Here is a 22,534-nt window from a genome sequence, read left to right as displayed (position 1 = left end):
AACAACCACCACAGCCCCCTCCCCGCCCGACACCCTCCCTCGGCACCCACCCACTCCCCCGCCCCGTTTGCCGACACCGACCAACCCCACCTCTCGTTCCTTTGAACGGCGTCGGCTGCAGTCGCTGCACCAGCCCGTCTGGCCACCGCCGCCGCCGAGAAAGGAGCCGCCGCCGTCGCCGCCCGGCCGCGGGAGCCAGCGGGGTGAGGACGAGCCGGCTGCGGAGGAAGAGGACGGGGAGGCTCGCACCCTCTGCGCCAGCGCAAGTCCCGCCGCCCTCCGGGGAGGTCCGGGCGCCGGCCCCTTCCTCCCCGAGGACGTGAGCCGAGCCGAGGCCACTGCCCTGAGGGAGGAAAATGCTCGGGCTCCATGGCTGCCAGTGATGGAGCGGTCCCTGGGCTCCCGCTGCCGCCGCCGCCGCCGCGCCCCGGCCGTGCTCCGCGAGGACCCGGCGTCTCTGCGCGCCCGCCCGCGCCTCGTTGCTGGGCTCACCGTACCGGGCGCCCCGCCGCCGCCGCCGCCGCGCCGCCCGGGCCCCGGCCGCGGCCAGCGTTTCCTCCCGGAGCAGCCGCCGCGAGCCCAGGGGGTTTGAAAGGGTCTGCGGGCCGTGGGGGGAGGGCCGAGCGGGGCCAGCGGGGCCGGGAGGGGAGGTTTGAGCGACACTGAGCTCGGGGCTCGCCGGCGGCGGCGGCGGCGGCGAGGGGAAGGCGACGCTCGCTCCGCGCTCCCTCCGTGCAGGGCGCCCGGGAGGGCTTTGCAGCGGCCGCCGCCGCGGCGGGAGGAGGGGGCTGAGGTGGCTTCGGAGTTGGCCAAAGAAGGTGGGCATTTCTCGCTTTCCCTGCCCTCCCCTGCTCCCCCCCTCCCCTGCTCCCCCCCACCCGCCCCGCACCCCACGTGAAGCGGAATATAAAGGGGGGTGTGAGACTAGAGGGAAAGTGAATGGCGAAGGACTGAGGGGGTCCCCCCTTCGGGTCCCCAGCCGCCCTGTTCACCCTCGTTCATCCTCCCTTCCCGAAGCTCGCCCGCGAAGGCAGGAGCGGCCGGCGCCTTCGGCTGAACAGGAGGAGGAGGAGGCGGCATCGCGCCGGGCGGAGCGTCAGGTCCCGTTTTCCTCTCCGGCGTCTCGCATACAAAGATTACGGTGCAGAAGGAAATTGCCTCCTCCGCCCCCCGGTACCCAACACAATGCACCAGCCGCCTGAGTCCACCGCCGCCGCCGCCGCCGCCGCGGCGGCCGCCGCAGACATTAGTGCTAGGAAGATGGCGCACCCGGCAATGTTCCCTCGAAGGGGCAGCGCTGGTGGCAGCGCCTCTGCGCTCAGTGCAGCAGGTACTGGCATCGGGAGTAATGCCACATCTTCGGAGGATTTTCCGCCACCCTCGCTGCTCCAGCCGCCGCCTCCCGCAGCATCTTCCTCGTCGGGACCACAGCCTCCGCCTCCACAAAGCCTGAACCTCCTCTCGCAGGCTCAGCTGCAGCCACAGCCTCTTGCGCCAGGCGGAACTCAAATGAAAAAGAAAAGTGGCTTCCAGATAACTAGCGTCACTCCGGCTCAGATCTCCGCCAGTATCAGCTCCAACAACAGTATAGCGGAGGACACGGAGAGCTATGACGATCTGGATGAATCGCACACGGAAGACCTCTCTTCCTCCGAGATCCTTGATGTGTCCCTTTCCAGGGCTACTGACTTGGGGGAGCCTGAGCGCAGCTCCTCAGAGGAGACTCTGAATAACTTCCAGGAAGCCGAGACACCTGGCGCGGTCTCTCCCAATCAGCCCCACCTTCCACAACAGAGTGTTGTGATCAATGGGAATGCTCATCCACACCACCTCCATCACCACCATCACATTCATCATGGGCACCACCTCCACCATGGGCACCACCATCCATCCCATGCTGCTGTGGCCAGTGCATCCATTCCTGGAGGGCCACCCTCAAGCCCGGTATCCAGAAAACTCTCCACCACTGGAAGCGCTGACGGTGTGGCACCAGTTGCGCCAGCTTCTGCTGTATCATCGAGTGGCTCACCTGCATCTGTAATGACTAATATCCGTGCCCCCAGCACTGCAGGCGGTATAGGTATAAATTCTGTTTCTGGCACTAGTACAGTGAATAATGTTAACATTGCTGCTGTGGGTAGTTTCAGTCCTAATGTGACAAGCAGCGTGCTGGGGAGTGCTAATATAAGTGCAAGCAATATTCCTAGTGCTGCTAGTGTGAGTGTTGGGCCTGGAGTTCCTAGTGGTGTTAATGTAAATATCTTGAGTGGCATGGGCAATGGTACTGTTTCTTCTTCCGCTGTTGTTAACAGTGTCCCTGGTGCAGCTGCAGGGATGACTGTGGGATTGGTGTCAAGTCAGCAGCAACAGCCAACCGTTAACACATCAAGGTTCAGAGTGGTGAAGTTAGATTCTAGTTCTGAACCCTTTAAAAAAGGTAGATGGACTTGCACTGAGTTCTATGAAAAAGAAAACGCTGTACCTGCTGCTGAAGGCGTGGCGATAAATAAAGTGGTGGAGACTGTAAGACAGAACCCGGTAGAAGTGTCTTCGGAGCGAGAGAGCACTAGTGGGAGTTCAGTGAGCAGTAGCGTCAGCACACTGAGTCACTACACAGAGAGTGTGGGAAGTGGAGAGATGGGAACCCCTACAGTGGTGGTGCAGCCGCAACAGCAGCAGCCGCCACCACCACCACCAGCCCTTCAAGGTGTGGCCCTCCAACAAATGGATTTCAGTAGCGCCGGTCCACAGAGCATTTCTCAGCCGCAGATGTCGCAAGTACAATTGCAGTCTCAAGAACTGAGCTATCCTCAAAAGCAAGGTCTTCAACCAGTACCTCTGCAAGCCACCATAAATGCTGCAACCGGTATCCAGCCATCACCTGTAAACGTGGTTGCTGTAACCTCAGCTTTAGGTCAGCAGCCTTCCATTTCTAGTTTGGCTCAACCCCAACTGCCATATTCTCAGACGGCTCCCCCAGTGCAAACTCCTCTTCCAGGGGCACCACCCCAGCAGTTACAATATGGACAACATCAACCAATGGTTTCTACACAGTTGGCCCCAGGCCATGGTCAACCAGTGACTCAGAATCCTACTTCAGAGTACGGACAACAGCAGCCGATTCTTCAGACAGCCATGTCTTCTGGACAGCCCAGTTCTGCAGGAGTGGGAGCAGGAGCAACAGTGATTCCTGTGGCTCAGCCACCGGGTATCCAGCTGCCAGTGCAGCCCATAGCAGTCCAAGCACAACCTGCAGGGGCATCTAGCCAGCCTGTTGGCCAGGCTCAGACAGCAGTGTCTGCTGTACCTGCTGGCAGTCAAATGGCAAATATTGGTCAACAAGCAAACATACCTACCGCAGTGCAGCAGCCCTCTACCCAAGTTACACCTTCAGTTATTCAGCAAGGTGCTCCTCCATCTTCACAAGTAGTTCCACCTGCTCAAACTGGGATTATCCATCAGGGAGTTCAAACTAGCGCTTCAAGCCTTCCTCAACAATTGGTTATTGCACCCCAAAGTACCTTGTTAACTGTGCCTCCCCAGCCACAAGGAGTAGAACCAGTAGCTCAAGGAGTGTCACAGCAGTTGCCTGCAGTTAGTCCTTTGCCCTCTTCTAGTAGTATTTCTGTTACCAATCAGGTTAGTTCAACTGGTCCTTCTGGAATGCCTTCCGCCCCAACAAACTTGGTTCCACCACAGAATATAGCACAAACCCCTGCCACCCAAAATGGTAATTTGGTTCAAAGTGTTAGTCAACCTCCCTTGATAGCAACTAACATAAATTTGCCCTTGGCACAGCAGATACCACTAAGTTCTGCTCAGTTCTCTGCACAATCGTTAGCTCAGGCAATTGGAAGCCAAATTGAAGATGCCAGGCGCCCAGCGGAGCCCTCCTTAGTTGGCTTACCTCAGACTCTCAGTGGTGACAGTGGGGGAATGTCAGCAGTTTCAGATGGGAGTAGCAGCAGCCTAGCAGCCTCTGCTTCTCTTTTCCCGTTGAAGGTGCTACCGCTGACGACACCCCTGGTGGATGGTGAAGATGAGAGGTAAGAGCCTGCCATATTTCTGCAGACATTCAACAGATTCCAAGTTCATCTATTTACTAGCAACATATATATATATATATGCACAAAATTAGCCTAAAGGAAGATAGTTTTAATTTTTGTGAAAATGGATTTTCATAGTTTTCTAGAGAAAGGGTTATGGAATGATTTCAGTGTGGATAGGAAATAATGGGTAAACAGTATATATAAACATTCACATTAAAAACAGGTTGGCGTCACCAAGTGATTTTTACTATTTATAACATGTTTTCTAGGAATATTAGTTATGAAAAGTTTAATTTTTGCCAACTCACATAATCTATTCTTTTGTGTTACTAAAATCCTTACAGTCATCTCTTGGGGACTTGTGGTTCCCACATTTGCTCTTTTACTGGACAACCTTTTTTTCAGTTCTATGTTTGATCTTAGTCTGAAAGATTCTGTTAGCCTGCTTTTCCAAGTCAGACACCAAAGAAAAGATGACCTACCGTGGATTACATAGGTTGCGCTCATACCGTAACTGACCAACTTTGTGTGTGTGCTTTTAATGGTCGTTTTATTTTAGCAGAAAAGGAATTCAGATCTAAAAAAATATTTTGCTGGGGAAGAAGGCACACAACCGTTAAAATAACCAGGTTTATCTCTGTTGGTAGTATGCGTAGTAGATCAAGGTGGTAGCCATTTTAAAGAGTAAAGAAAGTAAGTCTTGAATTTATAGAGCAATGAAAATGAGCCATGGAAATTCTCCTGCTAATCTACTACACCTGCTCCCTTCTTGGCTTACCAGAAATATTCAGAGAATATTATTAAGCCAAGATTTTCTAAGAATGGAAATAATGTGCTAATTACGCTTACTGAATCAAATTATGTCTTTTAAGCTGACTGGCTAGGAAAGTTGTGAAATCTTTCATATTTTCACATTGCTTTAAAACCTGGTTTATTTCAAAAGGAATGTTCTTTTCACAAATTTGCCAGTCTGTAACTAACCTTGATTAAAACATCATAGGATTTATGACAAGACTACTTTCACTGGAATTTTGAGTAAGTGTGCAAGGTATTTAATTATGTTAGTCTTAATTGGAGATTTTTGTAATTAAACTTTTTCAACCACTTGAAGTATTGACATTCAATATGTATATTTGTGGGTTTCACTTTGGAAAATTAAGCATATTGCAAAAGAATTGTAATTTTAGAAAACGGCCAAATGTTTCAGTGAGTTCTTCATGATATTTTTGTTGTTTAAAAGATAAAAAGTAAAGATATGGTTAGTTGAAATTAGTTAAAGTCTTGCCTTTCAAGATTTTTATTTTTCTAATAGTCATATTAAAATCTTGTTATCTGACCCAAATGTATTCTGTATTATGTGTACAAAACTATACTTCAAAAAATAGACTTCTTCTAGAATGTAGTTTCTTTAATAGTCCTGTTATAATTCTTGTCAAACCTTTAATTTTATCATTACCATCCTGGTATTCACTTGTTATTTTAAAGATTTACCTCAAATATTTTCTAAATCAAAAGGGTGCTTCATGAGCAAAGATCCTATAGAAACAGGTATAATATATAGCTGCTACATTTAGAAAAACAAAAGATGGCTGAAATACACAAATGAAAACTACACGTTTTGAATTCAAACCTGCCATGATTTTATTAATTATCATTGTAGTCTCCTGCTGTGACTTTGTCCTGTATTCCCTCCTATTGGTATGGCATGATAAGGCTTTCCAAAACTTGCTGTTCCGGACTATTAAAAGTCAGATGATGCTACCTGTAACTAGGTTTTTAACTGTAGGCATAGAATACTAGTTTAAGATACTAGTACAAGATTAATTTTTTCAGATAGTAACTTGGAGCAAGATTAATTAGGGGTGGGAAGGTTTGGAATTCTAGAAAGGGACAAGAAGATACACTGAGAAATATGAAGTACTGATTAAAAATAACTTGTCTTCAGATTGTACTTGTTTCTGGGAACCAATGCTAGTTAACCTTGAAGTTCAGTAATTAGAACTGGAAAGTTTTTGTTTGGAGGTATCCTTCAAATTTTGTAAAATCAAAGATCTCCCCCCACCCCCCAAATATCTGTAAGATTGGAAAGGATGAATATGTGTATGTATGTATATATAATCATCATGTTTTACTGCAGATTATTTCTTTTATCCTTTAGAAAAGGAAATGTTGTTTATTTAAATTTTCCAGTGAAAGGGAATTTGAAAGCAATTACAAAAGAAAAATGCAGAATATTGAAGAAAAAATTCTTTTTGCCTTAATTCTGTGTTAGCGTTTGTGGTCGCTGGCATCTTCTGGGCTTGTTCACTGTGTCTCTCGTGGGAGAAAGGGGCATATTATAATTTGACTATTATGACTCAAGAAATGTGTAACAATATAACTTTTGGTTGGTAGAGCAAATCAAGATGGTTATTTAACATTTTTAGGAATAATATTTGAATACTTTAGATTTTAAAATATTTTCTAGACATGTGGAAAGTGCTTTGTTGGCCAGTTCATACTATAAAGATTACAGACATGAATCAAGACATTAAGATTATCTTGTTTTTAAAATTCATTCTTAGTGAAAAGATGTTAAGGTCTTAGGCTTTAATATGAACTTACCTTTACAAGAATGGAAAGATACTGATATTTCATACTGAAATATGGTCTTTGATCTATTACTACTGCCTCATGAAAATTGGTCAAACTTCTATTCATCCTTCAAAACTTGGCTCAGATGTTCCCTCTGAAGCATTGTTTTCCCAGGGGATGTTGTTTCCTTAGCACTTTCTAATGTTCCTCTATTTAAACACTGTTCACTTTTGATTATAATTATGTTTACCAGTCTTTCCCACAAGATTAGAATTTCCTCAAGGACAGGGAGTAAATATTTTTTGAACAAATTAATGAGCAGGCCTTTCTCTACTTTCTCTATCATGATTTAAAGCTTATATTGGCTCTTGGTTTACACAACTGTTAGAGATGCAAGTTCATATAATTTATGAAATGTATAGAAAATAAATGAATAAAATAACTTTTTTTTACCTCTTTATTCCTTGATGTGAATTTATAACTCTTCTAAATATAGTGCCTATTTTATAGTAGATCCCCAAATATTTATTAAGGAGCAATGTTTTATACATAAAATAGTAATATTCATTTTGCCTACTTCTGAGGATGGTAGCATCATTTAAAACACTTAGCTACAGAATACCAAATTATAGCTTCTTCTTTTAAATTTAAGAGGTGCATGCACAGTTTGAAGCATCAGATTGCTTCCATGGTTATCAAAGAAAAAAGTTTTTTTCCCCATTCCTTCCTAGTTTTCCTCTCCTAGAAGCACTCACTGTCGTTTCTTTCAGATGGTTATTGTGATATTGAGCTCCTAGTCTCAAACATGATGTTTTCAACCAGATATCCAGTACAGCTTGATGAGTTAGGAGCATGGACTCTCATCAGGCTGCTTAGTTTTGGTTCTCCCTCTGTCATTTACTAATTTTATGTAACTTTGGGTCTGCTTGACCTCTCTGTGCCTCACATTTCCTCATTTATAAAAATAGTATCTACTTTGTAAGATTGTTGTAAAAATTAAGTGTGCTTGGGGAACCTTTAGAACTTTGTCTAACTCGCACAAATCATGTAAGTGTTTGTTAAATAAAATACTCCTTTTCTTTTTTTTTTTCTCTTTTTTTTTTTTTTTTTTTGCTTTGTTGATTTCTTGGATAGAAAATGAAGACAGCCCTGGTTTCACCAGCCACTCAGCTGGTCCCCCATCCTCCCAAGTTAGTTATGTGGCCATGACTATTCAGTATTCTTGTGAAGTGTGTTTACTCTTCCCATCAAGTACACTGTGCTGTGGGTGCTTTCTTGCCCATCCCCCATCCCCAACTACTAGTATGTAGAAATGTGAGTTCTCCCTTCTCAAGTGTTCATCTGTTGGTGGGGTCTGTTTTCTTCAGGTTGCCTGTTCTCTCTCCTCCCTCTTGCCGTTTTTGTGTGCTTTGGGCTCTACCTCTCTTGACAAGAGGCCCTCCTCAGATACCTGGTCATTCTTGATTGTCTGCTTGCACTTAAGAAGAGTAAAGAGCTGATGACAAGTATGGCTTGTTGGCTTTTGACTTTTCCATAAAGTGATCTGGCTGAAGTTCGTTGTTTCTTCTCACCCCGCATGGACAGTCTTCTCATTTTAATCATTAGTTTTTGTTGTTATTGTTAGATGTCTCTCAAGTTGTTGTCATCAGGTATTGCTATCAATTTTTTCTTCCTGAGGAAAGTTCCTTTCAGATTCTTCTGACTTCCTTCCCATACTGACTGCCTTGTAGGCTTGATGTACAACTGTTGTCCTGGGGTTCCATTCATTTTCTCCTTTGGATCTCCATTGTTCAAGTGACCAATGTGACTTCACTGTTGGTTTACTGGGTGTTTTGAAATGACTTTAGTTTAACCTGATAACTTGTTTGATTCTTTGGTTAGGTAAAGAATACATTTGGGAAAATTATGTTCTCATAGTTTTGCACCATTGCTATCTAGCATCCATACTGCTTTTGAGAAACCCAAAGTCATTCTGATTTCTCATATATTGCATATGACTTGTATCTTTGCTTTTCCCTCTTTTCCTTTTCCTTCCTTCCTTGCATATTTAAAATTTCTGAAAGCCTTTAACATTTTTATTTGTTTCCAGTGGATTTTTTTTTTTTTTAATAAATCTGTGTTCCTTTCATGATGCTGAATTCTTGGTACATCCTTTCAATCTGGAAACATCTTTTAGTTCTGGGATTTTTTTCTTGAATGAGGTTGTTGATTATTTCCATTTTTTCTTTTATAAGTTTCTCTTATTTGGATAATGGACTTTGATCTCCTAATGTACTCCTAGAGTTTCAAAAATTTTTATTTATTTGAAGGGCAGAGAGAGAGAGATACCTCCCATCTACTGGTTCACTCCCCAAATGTTCACAGCAGCTGGACTGAGCCTGGTTGAATCTGGGAACTTGATCTGGCTCTTCCACATGGGTTGCAGGTACCCAACTACTTGAGCCATTGGTTCTCTGGGGTCTGCATTAGCATAGGTGGGAGCAGACCCGAGTCTCAGAGCCAGGGTCTCTGATATGGGATGTGGGTGTCAGAAGTAGTGTCTTAACTGCTGTGCCAAATGCTCACTGCTTCTCTTATTTTCCTACCTCCTGTGTTTCTACAGTTTTTATTTCTCCTATCAAATATTTAATATCCAAAAGTGTTTTTTTCTCTTTTTAACAGTGTACCGTTCTATTAATAATGATAATATTTTTCCCTTAACTGTCTGAATATATAAATGCTAGGTTTTTCTCTTAAGTTTTCTCTTTTATGTGTAGTCTGTTTCAGATTTCATTTGCTTTTTGTTTGTTTTGGTCATTATCATCCATATTACAGCTTTTCCTTTCATGGTTTGGTAATCTTATTGAAGAGTAGGGAATTAAAATGCTGGTGAGAAATTCTCAGCTAGGCATGATAACTTCACTGTGTGATAACTTCACCTGGCTGAGATGTTCAGTTAGGGGACTTCTGATGTCAAGGTCTTCATGTGTTTTCTCCTAGCTGATTTGATCCCAGTAAGAGGGCTCTTCTGATTTCTTGCTGGAGATGTAGGCCTGTCTACAGCATTCTTGGGTGGTGTGGAGGAGGGTAACAGAGAAATGGTCTTGGGGATTCCTAGCATCCCCAAATTGCTTCTTTACTCTGTTTTTAATATGTTCTGCCTTTTCTGGTATCTGCCTTTTCTGGTATCTGATTTCCTTAGTCCTGGCATCTTGTATTTTGCCTTCTTCAGACAATATACTATATTGAGTTTTTTCTTGAGGTTGGGGGGGGGCAGTTGAGATTTATGGGACTGGTTGCTTTTAGACTTTTAAAACAATTTTCCTTATTTCAGCATTCCCCCCGAGCTGCCCCACTCCCCTCAGTCCATTTCATATGGATATGATACTGCCAGTTCCTGTGTCTTTTGGGAATTTTTCAGTTTAAAATTGAGTTTGTCCTTGACTTTCTCCATTGTTTGCTAAAGATTGGATTTTCCAGTGCTTGGGAAGTCATTGGTCAACAATCTGCTTTCCAGCTTCCAAATTTTTGCTACTATTGTCTTTTCATCTTATAAATTTTGTGAGTTTATGTCTTTATATCTTAAAAAATTGATTTTCTTACATTTTAGTGGGGTTTGGGGGGAAGGAATAAAAAGTGTGCTTACTGTTATTACATGTGTCTTTCATAGAATAATGTCAAGAGTGATGCTAAGTTTAATGAAGGCATTGCTCTAGGATAGCTATAATGAGTAAATTTCAAGAATAGGATTGCTCTGCTCACTTCTATCCATCATAAATAAGAATAATGTATAATCCAGTGTATTTCAATGTATAGAAATGGTTAAAGATGTAAGCTTTACATTCAGTTAGTACTTATCACATTTAATTATTTGTTTTTCTGTTTTACTGGTGAGTAAATTTATTGGTTTTATTACGGTGAGTTGTCTGAGGTTACATACATAGCAGTAAAGCAGAGCTAAGAGTCAAAGCTCTTTTTCAGTTTAAAACTTAATGCTGTTGCTGCTTATGAATATAAAGCCAAGAAGAGGTAAGGCCAGTGCCCATAAATTATATTAGAGTAACAGAAAATGTAAAAAAATGGGAGGGTTCATTGCTTCTTGTATTTGTGTAAATGATGGAATAGCTATAGCAAAAACATGCCATCATTTCCTCATAAGAAATGTTGGTCAGGCTAATCCTCCGCCTTGCGGCGCCGGCACACCGGGTTCTAGTCCCGGTCGGGGCACCGGATTCTATCCCGGTTGCCCCTCTTCCAGGCCAGCTCTCTGCTGTGTCCCGGGAGTGCTGTGGAGGATGGCCCAAGTGCTTGGGCCCTGCACCCTATGGGAGACCAGGAGAAGCACCTGGCTCCTGCCTTCGGATGAGCACGGTGCGCTGACCGTGGCGCGCCGGCCGCAGCGGCCATTGGAGGGTGAACCAATGGCAAAGGAAGACCTTTCTCTCTCTCTCTCACTCTCTCTCTCTCTCTCTCTCTCACTCTCACTCTCACTCTCACTCTCCACTCTGCCTGTCAAAAATAAAAAATAAAAATAAAAAAAAATAAAAAGAAATGTTGGTAAGAAAAAAAAGGGTAAAGTCATCACAGAGATGTGCCTAGAGTGCAGTAGGTATTCAGATGTTAAGTAAGTTAATTTGGACATGTTTTCTTTTGAAAATGTGTTGCAGTTTTCTTCTCAGGAAAACCTTTTCATTTTCTAATAATTTAAATCCAGTCTTTATAACATTGGCTTCAGAATTGCAAAACAAGTAGCTACTATGTCTTGTTTAGAAAGCTTAATTTAAAAATATGAAATTGTGCAGAGGGTGACCTGTTCTGGTACTGCAGTATTGGAACCTTGATGGTTGGTTTTTGCTATGTCACTGTTGTTGAGGTTGAAATGTCGTGATAAAAATCTGCTTTAATGGCTCATGAAAAGAAAGTTTACTTGGGAAAATTTTTACTTAAAAATTTTTAAAGCATCTTTACTTAAATTATTTAGAATGGGTTTTCGATTCTAGGTTGACTTATTGCCCAGTCATATTTTCTAGTGTCCCCCTTGCCCATGTCCTCAGCAGGCAGTTTGAGCAGAAGCTCTCACTTGAGCTTTCAACAAACTCATTAGGGTTAGCTGAGCTTTGTTTGCCCTCCTTGAAACATGTACTCTATTTTGTTTTTGTGATGCTCTACTTTTCTTCCTGCCTTTTTGACTTTGGTCTCATTTTCAGATTCCTTTCCTCTGTCAAGACTCTCATTGTAAATTTCTTTGAATTTCTGAGTTCTCTTCCTACTTAGTACCTTTTCCCGAGGTAATCATCTGTATCCATGGCTTTCGTGTCTGTACGCCATCAACTCCTGAACACATACTACTAGTCCAGCTTCTCTTTAGCCTTGGACTGATAGAGCCATGTGCCCTCTGAACATCTCCTCTGTGTTCTTAGACTTCTGAGTCTCTGCAGATCAGACATTCAACCCTTGGTGACCTAAGCTCTCAGATTTCCTTCATTAGCTCTTATTTTGCTAAATGTCAGTTCTTCCCTTTAGAAAAACCTGAGTCATTCTTGATAGCTCCTTTTACATCCTGACCAGTCCTTCAGAAGCATCTTGAATGCATCCTTTTATTTAACCTCTGTCACAGCCCTGGTCGAAGTTTAACATCAGCACTCAGAGTACTCACATGTAGAAACTTCCTCACTGAATCTTCTGCAGGCATCTTGTCCTTTGTTAATAGCATCTTGCAGATAGAATGCTTGTCTTGAAATAGAAATCTGTTCAGGTAACTCAGGTGCCCCCCACACCCCTTTAAGGCTTGCCATTTACTTTAAGGTAGTTACTTTCTATCTTTGCTTACCCCTGGCTTTGTATCTTCCGTTCTCCTCCCAGCTTCCTCCTATGGTCAACTGCACTTGAGCTTCCTTCAGGAAGTTTCTGACCTAGCTGTGGTTCTTGTTTCTTCCTTTAGGCCTCTGCACATGCTGATCCTTGATCCTAAACATACCCTGTGTTTCCTTCACTCTGTTTCCACCTTGAACTTAACTCCTGTTTTGAGAGGACTTCTCTGATACCAGTCTAGTTTAACTTAGGTTCGTTGTTAATACAGTTAATAGTACTTGTTCTTTTCTTTAGTTTTTTTTTTTTTTTTTTGGTAATTATCTGCTTATTTTAAACTTCATGAATAAGGATGTTTGGGTTGCTGCTGCATTTCCAAAGCTTATTTCAGTCCCTAACTCCCTAACAGATAATAGATATTCAGAGAAGAGCAGCTTAATGAAGAAATATGCTGTTCATATTGGCATAAAATACAAGAGCTTAACTTTTAAAAACACGATATATTTGAAAGACAAATAAGTTCTTATATATGATCGTATGACATCACTTTTCCTTTTTAATAGAGATGATTGAGAATCAGCTTGCTTTTTACTGTATTTGTGAGCCAAAAAACCAATGCTTAGTTGCTGCTTTTAACAAGTATTTATTTTATGTTTACCTTGTTTTTATTTATGCTTATGCCAATACAAAATTTCTAACATGAATAAAATAAATGTATTTATTTCAATATTGAAATTATCCCTATTTTGCTTCCTCTGTTTTTGACCTAGTTATTTGCTGTATGTATTCCTTTTTTTCTTAAGATTTAATTTAACTTTTTAGAGACAGATGCAAATCTTCTGTCCACTGATTCACTCTCTAAATGGCTGCAATGGTCAGGGCTGGGCCAGACCAAAGCCACGAGCTAGGAACTCCATCCAGGTCTCCTGTGTGGTTGGCAGGGGTGTAAGCAATTGGGGAATCTTCTACTGCTTTCCCAGGTGCATTAGCAAGGAGCTGGATTGGAATTGGAGCAACCAGGACTTGAACCAGCACCTATATGGGGTGCCAGTGTTGCAGGTATCAGCTTAACCTGCTGTAGCACAGTGCTAGCCCCCTGTATAATGATTCTTAAACAGCAAAGCATTACCCTTGGAAATCTTTTTGTAAAGTCCCAGCTGGTGAAAATGTAACATTTAACTTGTAAAATGCCACTTAAAGGGTGTTTTCTTTAAATAGTTTAGTAGGCATTAATTTTTAAAAATTCTGTGGTGATTCTAGTTAATTGTTGCTTAAACTAGTAACTTGCAGATGATAAAAATGAAAAGGTTTTAACAGCAATCAGAATTAGCAGTAAACGTCATTGATTATCTATGGGAATAAAGAAGCATTAAGAGGTAAGCCCTTCACTTTTATGGTTGGAGTAATTAAAAGCAGAGGGAAAACACAGAATCTGATGTCTATGCCATGATCATCAGAGGCTAGTTCTAAGGGACTCAGAACGCTTTCAGTCTTGGCTGTGGTCATACCAGTGTCAAACCTGGTTACCTGACTTAAAGCAGTATTTGTATTAAGAGGATTCAATATGGCTTGATCTTTGTAAGAATTAATTTTAGATGATGGTGAATACCGTTGCTCTTCCTCATCCATGGAACCACAGAGTAAAGGGTTACTCTGAACTTTATGTGAGATAGCATCTTACTTTTCCAGGCTTCTCATTTTGTGTTATCAGCTGAACGCTCCGGTTGAGGAATCCTGATATTATGTGTACTTGGCCTATGTATTCTTTTTTCAGTAAATCGTCGATGGATTGACTTACAAAATTACTCATTGTTGATGACTCTTAATTATCTCCTGGTTCATCTAGTCATCTAATTTCTTTGTTATTTGACTTTCTCAATGTGTTACTTTCTCTGTGTGTATTCACAGAGTAACAAACAGCCAGAAGTACTATGACCAAATAAACATATAATTAAAGTAATATGTAGTATTAAATTTTCTCTATCATATATGCTGTTTTCCTATGGTATGGTTTAGTGTTGAGTTTTAAGTTCATTTTCCCAGTCTAATTAAATATTGATTTCTTGGTATTTGTTAGGTGCTGTTTTAGACATTTAGACATGTAACAGGAACAAAAAAAACCACATCAACATCTAGGATAGGGATCTAATTATTGCTGAATATTTTGCCATCTTGTTTTTATTAGGTGCACAGTTGCTTTGATAGACAAGGCTAAGGTTACTTCTTCCTAAGTATGTTACTAATTGTATTAAATTCTGTTTCACCCTTACTTATCAAATGGGTATATTTATTGAGTAGATACCAGGTATAATTCATTGTATCTAGTAATGATGTAGGCAAAGGTATAGCCAAACATTGTTCTTAAAGGAGTGTATAAGAAATATGTGGAGAGATTATATGACAGTATAAGGGTTGAATAACAGTTTTGAATAACTTTGAAATTAAAGAGAAATTTAGACCTGGAAATCTTGAAACCTCATTCAACTCTTATATATGAAGGAACAAGTTCAGAAAAGTTAAGTGAATTTTCTGTTATGTTAGACTGTTAAGTGGAATTGTGGTTTTCAGAATGACATAGGCCAGGTTAATAAAATTGAGTTGACCTATGGTAGGTCAAGAAAGTGGTGTTATTTGAACTGACTTTTCAAAAGCTTTGAGATGAAGGACAATATTTCAGGTAGGAGAATATTAATAAAACTGTAAAAACATTAGGGCAGCGATAAGGCAATAGAACTGTGTAAAAACATCAGGGCAGCAATAAGGCAACAGTTAGACTTACTAGATTAGGTTTGTTGTCACTAATTTAGGATATAATAGGGAATGACAGTGGCCTTCACTTGTTGACTAGATGGTAGTCAAGGGAGATTACTACAAAAGGTTGAATTGGAGTGGGAGACAGGGAAGATCAGTTATGAAATTAGTTACTTGTTAATGAATGAAGGAAATAATAAATGAGTATAGTGATTTCTGTTTGATTCAGTACAGGATGACTTTGCTTAGCAGTTTCTCACTTTATTAAAAACAACAAGAACAACTGTATTCTCCTCCCTACCTTCTCCTCCCTCAAAGCAGTGTTTCTGTTCTCAATGTTTCTGTTCCCAATACCTGATTTCCCAAAAAACATCAATTATCCATAGCCACAGTTTCAAAGATCTGAAGGAGAAGTGGTTGGAGAATTAATGTTTTCATATGTTTGTCTGTAATCCAAAGCAGATGTGTCCCAAGTACATTGGTGGTGAAAAGAAATCCAAATGAATTTGAGCTAATACTAATGTTTCAGGACTGCTCCTTTGCATTAATGACTATAGAGACCTTTGCTTGCCTTCTCCTCTGAGCATCGTTTGTCTTCTGAGTCCATGGGATTAACATCTGTAGATTTAACCAACCACGGATAGAAAATATTTGAAAAAGAAAAAATTCCCCAAACAATACACAACAACTATTTATAGATAGTGTTATATATTATTATATAATAATACTTGTTATTACAAGTAATCTAGAAATGATTTAAAATATACAATAGTATGTGCATAGATTACTCTGCCATTTTGTATAAGGGACTTGAACACTAAGGCTTTTGGTATCCAGAGGAGTGGGGGATGTCTTGGAACCAATCCCCCATAGAGTATGAACTGTTGCTGGTCTCTTCCAAACTGTGAAAGACGAGGAATTTCAACTGGAGACCTCTGGGTGATATTTAAAAAAAAAAAAGTGGTAAAGTGGTATAGATCTTGAACCATTAATACTAAATGTGAGTAATTTGAGTTTTTTTTAAAAAGCTTTATTTATTTGAAAGAGTTAACACAGAGAAGGAGAGGCAGAGAGAGAAGAGAGGTCTTCCATCTGCTGGTTCACTCCCCAGTTGGCTGTAATGGCCAGAGCTGCGCCGATCAGGAGCCAGGAGCTTCTTCAGGTCTCCCACGCGGATGCAGGGGTCCAAGGACTGGGACCATCTTCCACTGCTTTCCTAGGCCATAGCAGAGAGCTGGATTGGAAATAGAGCAGCCAGGACCTGAACTGGTGCCCATATGGGATGCTGGCACTGCAGGCAGCAGCTTTACCTGCTAGCCACAGCGCTGGCCAGTAATTTCATTATTGATAGTAAAATTCATGAAGGTAACTTTTATCCTTTTTTTGCTGGTAACTTTTTGTCATAAAAAGTATAAAGAGATATATATGTGTATATATATATATATATGAGTGGGTATACATATAAAGGAATATACCCTTTTGTAAAAAAATTTTATTTATTTGAAAGGCACAGTTAGAGAAGGAGAGACAGAGATCTTCCATCTTCGTTCATTCACCGAATGACCACAACAGCCAGGACCGAGCCAGGCTGAAGCCAGAGGCCAGGAGCTTCTGGGTTGCCTGTGTTGGTGCAGGGGCCTCATCACTTGGGTTATCTTCTGCCGCTTTTCTGGGCACACTAGCTCAGAGCTGGATCAGAAGTGGAGCAGCTGGGACTCGAACCAGTACCCACATGGCTTTAACCCACTGAGCCACAGCGCCAGCCCCAGGAATATTTTTAAAGGGACACTTTGAAATTATCTTTAGATTTTTACAGTCTCTTGGACATTTGCAAAGATGTAGTTACTATGTAATCAGTGTATGCACATTACTATCCTTAAAGAGAGCCTACAGTTGAGTTCAACAAGTAGGAATGGGTGTGTGGTGAGGGGGTTGTATAAGACAGAAAAAGATCAGGTTCCTGTAGCTGCTGTCCTATGTTTTGATCCTTTGACCCAGTTTTTTGATCACTTATTTTAAATTTGCTTTATCTTGAAATAGTTCGTTCTTTGTAACTTTAAATATTTCAACTTTGTAACTTTAAATATTTTAAGGAATGGTTTGGGATAGCATGAGAACTGACAATAAATGACAAAGTAGCAAAGATGCATTAGAGCAGTATTGAACGTCCAGTGTGTGACATTGGAGAGGAGTATAGTAGCTATGGGGATTAGTAAGTTGTTTTTGTAGAAAAAACATAAACCAAAAAGGTTCAGAGTATAAGGAATGTTACAGAAGAGTACAATATATAGATGAAGTTGGTGAGGGGTTTGTATATAGAATAGGGCTAACCTTGAAAAGCTAAAACTCATGATTGAGAAGTTTGGACTTAATTGGGCATGGAGTGGAAAGCCCCTTTTAGTTTTTGTGCTGTGGGACCACCTGATCAGTGCTGTTTTAGGAAGGTGCAGGCTTTACTTGAGATGTCTAGTTGCTTTCTTTTTTTATTATTTTTTTAAAGATTTATTTAATTTATTTGAAAGGCAAAGTTACACAGAAACAGAGGCAGAGAGAGATAGAAATCTTCCATCCACATGGCCTTAATGGCCAGAACTGGGCTGATCCAATCTGAAGCCAGGTTCCAGGAACTGCCTCTGCGTCTCCCACTCGGGTGCAGGGGCCCAAGGAGTTGGGCCATCTTCTGCTTTCCTAGGTCACATCTGAGAGTTGGAAGTGTAGCAGCTGGAACTCAAACCTGTGCCTATATGGGATGCCAGCACTGCGGGCAGTGACTTTACCCACTATGTCACAGTGGCATCCCCTAGTTGCTTTCTTTAATGGGATATGAGAAACTCAATGATTCCTGTGTGCTCAGCGGTCAAGGTAGAGGTACGTTCTCTCCATCCATTTAATCTGAGCAAATGGTTTGAATCTTGTCCTCACTAGGAAAGGTAAGGAAGTAAGGTTCCAGTCCACACATGGTAAGACTCCTCTTGTCTGAGGGTTAAATGCTGGTAACCTAATCTTTGGAACACAGCTCTGGAATGAGAGGTCCTAAACAACTGCTTGAAATTGATGTCACAAAAATAAAGCCATGTACTTTAAGATTATTCCGTAAGAAATATATATATATAATATATACATAATATACATATATACATAATGTATACATAATATACATAATACATAATATATGTAGACACTGCAAAAAAGTTGTGGGAAATGCAATTAAAAGATAAGGTTATTTTGGTGCAAAAAATCTTGAAATTCAAAATATTTTTTCATAATACATGTTCAACACAAACTTTCTGATGATCTCTTATATGTACGGGTCTCAATTTTTTTTTTGCACCGAATACATTTATTTTTATTTCTATTTTGCATAAATTATTTAAAAAATTATTTGAAAGGAAGAATTACAGATAGAGGGAGAGACAGGGAGCTGAATCAGAAGTGGGGCAGCTAGAATGTGAACTGGCATCCACATGGGTTGCTAGAATCGCAATGTTAACCCTACTGAATTTTTTGAAGTTCTCTTCTGTTATAAGTAAGAATTAGATTTCTGCACATAGAAATTACAAAGAATATTTGCAGTAATATTCATTACTGAAATTAGAAGTCCCTAATGGTAAGATTTAAGTAATTAATGATTAATTTTATTTAAGTTACAAATGAATGACATGCAGAAAGTATTTCCTAGATACTTTCTGATCCTCCCCCATCTTTTTCATTGCATGTTTTTAATAATTGCTTTCTCAACACAGTCATATATTGTATTGAGAGAAATTTACTTCATTCATTTTTTTAAAGATTCATTTATTTTATTTGAAAGAGTTACACAGAGAGAGGAGGAGAGCCAGGGAGAGAGAGGTCTTCTATCTGCTGATTAACTCCCCAATTGGCTGCAACAGCCAGAGCTACGCTGATCTGAAGCCAGGAGCTTGTTCTGGGTCTCCCATGTGGGTGCAGGAGAGCAAGGACTTGGGCCTTCTTCTGCTGCTTTCCCAGCCCATAGCAGAGAGCTGGATTGGAAGTGGAGCAGATGGGACTCGAACTGGCGCCCATATGGGATGCCAGCACTGCAGGCCGTGGCTTTACCTGCTACACCATAGCGTTGGCCCCTTCACTCATTTTTAAATCCTTTTCTAGAAATGGACAGTCCACCTAACCTTTTTTCATGATTGAGTATTTATTTATTTATTTAGTTATTTATTTGAAAGATACAGTGACAGAGGAAAGACAGATCATCCATCCTAGCTGACTCTCCAAATGGCCTTCCTCCAGATCTCCCACTTGGGTGGCAGGGCCCAGGTCATCATCCATTGCCTTCTCCGGTGCATTAGCAGGAAACTGGATCAGAAGTAGGGTTCCAGGGACTTGAACCAGTACTCTGATATGGAATGCTGACATTACAAGTGGCAGTTCAGCCCATTACCCCAGAACACCAGCTCCAGTAAATTTTATTGATGCTTAATATTAATTTTGTTTTCTTGGTTGTGTTTCCTACATAAATTTGTATTTTTACAATGATGAATATTTGTTGAAGAAATTCTCCCATGTTTCAAAAGTTACATTTTGAAGATGGTGTTCAGTGAAACTCATCCTAGTAAATTTAATTTAGGAGAAAAAAAGCTGATTTATAAGTTAAACTTTTTTTTTTTTTTTTTGACAGGCAGAGTGGACAGTGGGAGAGAGACAGAGAGAAAGGTCTTCCTTTTGCCGTTGGTTCACCCTCCAATGGCCGCCACAGTAGTGCGCTGCGGCCGGCGCACCGCGCTGATCCGATGGCAAGAGCCAGGTGCTTCTCCTGGTCTCCCATGGGGTGCAGGGCCCAAGCACTTGGGCCATCCTCCACTGCACTCCCTGGCCACAGCAGAGAGCTGGCCTGGAAGAGGGGCAACCGGGACAGGATCGGTGCCCCGACCGGGACTAGAACCCGGTGTGCCGGCGCCGCAAGGCGGAGAGGATTAGCCTAGTGAGCCGCGGCGCCAGCCAAGTTAAACTTTTTGTTGCTTTGAGTGTGTTCCTTTGGCTGCAAGGTGGTGAGCTATGTGAGAATTCCTGGTTTGGGCTGTGGTGCTGTCCAACATTCAGGTGCTGATAAATCATTGTCTGATTTTCTTCCTTTTTTTAAAAGGCTATGTCCTGTTTAAAATTCATCTAAATTTCTCTTTTAGGGTTATGCATAGAGCCATATCTTATTTTTGGTTACGCTCCATCTTACTAGAATGTTGGAATAAGAGATTTGACTGATCACATCTTTGTTGCACCTCTATAAAGACCTACCAAACATTCATCAGTTACTCTCTGATGACAGATAGCAGGACATATGCATTTGTACAACTGCTCCTATTTTATTGTTAGGAATTTTACCTATTTTGAGGTTTCAAGTAAGTGGGGTGGATCCAGTCTGTAAGGAGAATGGAATGCGAATGTGGAACTAGATGCTTTTCACCATCTCCAAATCCCATAACAATGAAACATAGCACCACATCCTAATCCCTTCAGGAGTAAATGTATTTAGTACTTACTGAAAGTATGTAAAATTTTAGTTAGGAACCTCTTAAGCTCTTTTTTTTTTCTTGTCAATTTATATAAAATTGCTAATTCATAGGGTGACAGGATTCTAGGTCAAATGACCAACCCCCTACAATACTTTTTAACAGTACTTGTTTTTTTTTTGATGTTCTGATGATGAATTTGTTTCAGAAATATTTATTGAATGGTTATTCAGCAAAAGTACTAAGGATACAAAGAAAAAAATGTATGGTTTTGGTCCTTAAGAGTTCTTCTAGTATGAAGCATTATAAGAGCTGAAGTGTCTTCTGAATTATCTGAATGAAGTTATACTCAGTTATTATGCAGTACTTCGTATACATGACTTTTCCACTCAGATGATTAATCTAAGCTGTAGATTGATGGGCATAGAGCATAATGAGATAGAGTTTAATGAGCATCAGCCTGGTATCTACTGTTGATTCTGTTTTATCATCATTGTATGACCTTTGTAAATGAATTAATCTTTCTTAACCCAATTTTTCTACCTGTTATGTAGGGGTAATAGCTAGCCTTGCACTGTTGTTGGGAGGATTAAAGGTGACATACTGTGTAGTGCACCTACTTTGGTTCTTTGTCATTCTAGGTGGCTGCTCTTACTGCTATGCCAAATAAGAGTGATTCCTTCTTTAAGCACTATAAACTAAAATGGAAAGCTAGCTTACATGTTCAGAAAAATATCGTAATCTTCTAAACTGGTGATTCTGTGCCTTTGTGATATTTTTAGTGTGGCCTCTCTCCTGGAGTTCACAAGAGAATTAATCCCAGTGGAAGAAGAGTGACTACTTTCTCAATTCTCTAAAGAATTATAACATATCTGGTACCATCATTCTAGATGCATAAGGGAAAAGTGAATTCAGTACCTATGATGGAGCCATTACCAGTTAATTCTTTTGCTGAATCCTAAGCTACTAGGAGTATATTATACTTGTGTGTGATTATTTGAGAATGCTTTGAAATTCTTAAATTGACATAAATGAAAGTTGTCATAAAGTACTCCTTCACCTTTTCTGTAATGAGGATCAGAGGCAATTAGAAGCAGTATGTCATACAGTAGTTTAATACTCCAGAATAGAACCCATTATCCTAATCAACTGATTCTCAAACTTTTTCTAAAGACTGTTTTAGATGGGCATAATGCCTTGAAGACCGTCTGTTCCAAGCTCAATCCCACATGGTACTGAAAATTATCTCCTTAGAATGAATGAGATTAATCAGTTTGTTTTAAATAAGATAATGAGTCAGTATCTGGTTTTTAAGCTTTAAAGATTCATTGAACTGGATTTTGATATCAAGTATAAAGTTTCAAAACTATAGTTTGTATAAAACTAGTTTTTCAGGTGAAACAAATTTTGTAGTGTAGTCATTTTGGAGAATGCTTTGTTATGTATATCATGTGAAGGTTGCAGTGCATTTTAGTTCATTAAAAACTGAGCAGTTCTGCACAAGAGACAATTTTATTGAATCCCACATGTTTCATCATACTTACATGTATTACCTGTAGAATCAATATCCCTAGAAATACACATTGGGAAATGTTAATTTGCTTATTCTGTATATCAGAAATATCCTGGGTCATATAGCCAAGTGATGCCAGGCCTCAAGTGGATCTCATCTCTACATTTATTATTCTACTGTAACAGTCCCTTCTCTGTTTACTAGTTTTTTCTGTAAGTACACAATTCATATTGGAAATCAAAGCAGATGTCATGTGAGAGTCTTTGTACCCAGTGGGCATCTGACAGATGTTAAGGAACATTTTTAAGAAGTACAGTGCTGGCATATTTGCAGGCTCATTTAATTGGCACTGTCTTTGTAAATGATCTGCAGATCTTAGG

The 22,534-nt window shown here is 40.8% G+C and overlaps 1 protein-coding gene across 9 annotated transcripts in view; it reads left to right on the top strand.

The window, feature by feature from the left end:
* Positions 1-889: 889 nt before the first annotated feature.
* Positions 890-22,534, top strand: part of TSC22D1 (TSC22 domain family member 1) — a 124,234-nt gene continuing 102,589 nt past the window's right edge. For 6 of the 9 annotated variants that reach the window (XR_009866190.1, XM_062194145.1, XM_062194146.1 and 3 more), the window contains exon 1: positions 890-4,046. Coding sequence is in view for 8 of the 9 variants with exons in the window: in XM_062194145.1 (XP_062050129.1) it covers positions 1,186-4,046 (2,861 nt within the window). In the remaining variant the exon portion in view is untranslated. The remainder of the gene's footprint in view (positions 4,047-22,534) is intronic. The other 3 variants (XM_062194150.1, XM_062194151.1, XM_062194152.1) reach the window with 1 other exon arrangement.

This window comes from Lepus europaeus, chromosome 6 (genome assembly GCF_033115175.1).
Source record: "Lepus europaeus isolate LE1 chromosome 6, mLepTim1.pri, whole genome shotgun sequence".
NCBI lineage: Eukaryota > Metazoa > Chordata > Mammalia > Lagomorpha > Leporidae > Lepus > Lepus europaeus.
The sequence above is the reverse complement of the archived record's forward strand: the minus strand, read 5'-3'. Positions and strand labels throughout refer to the sequence as shown.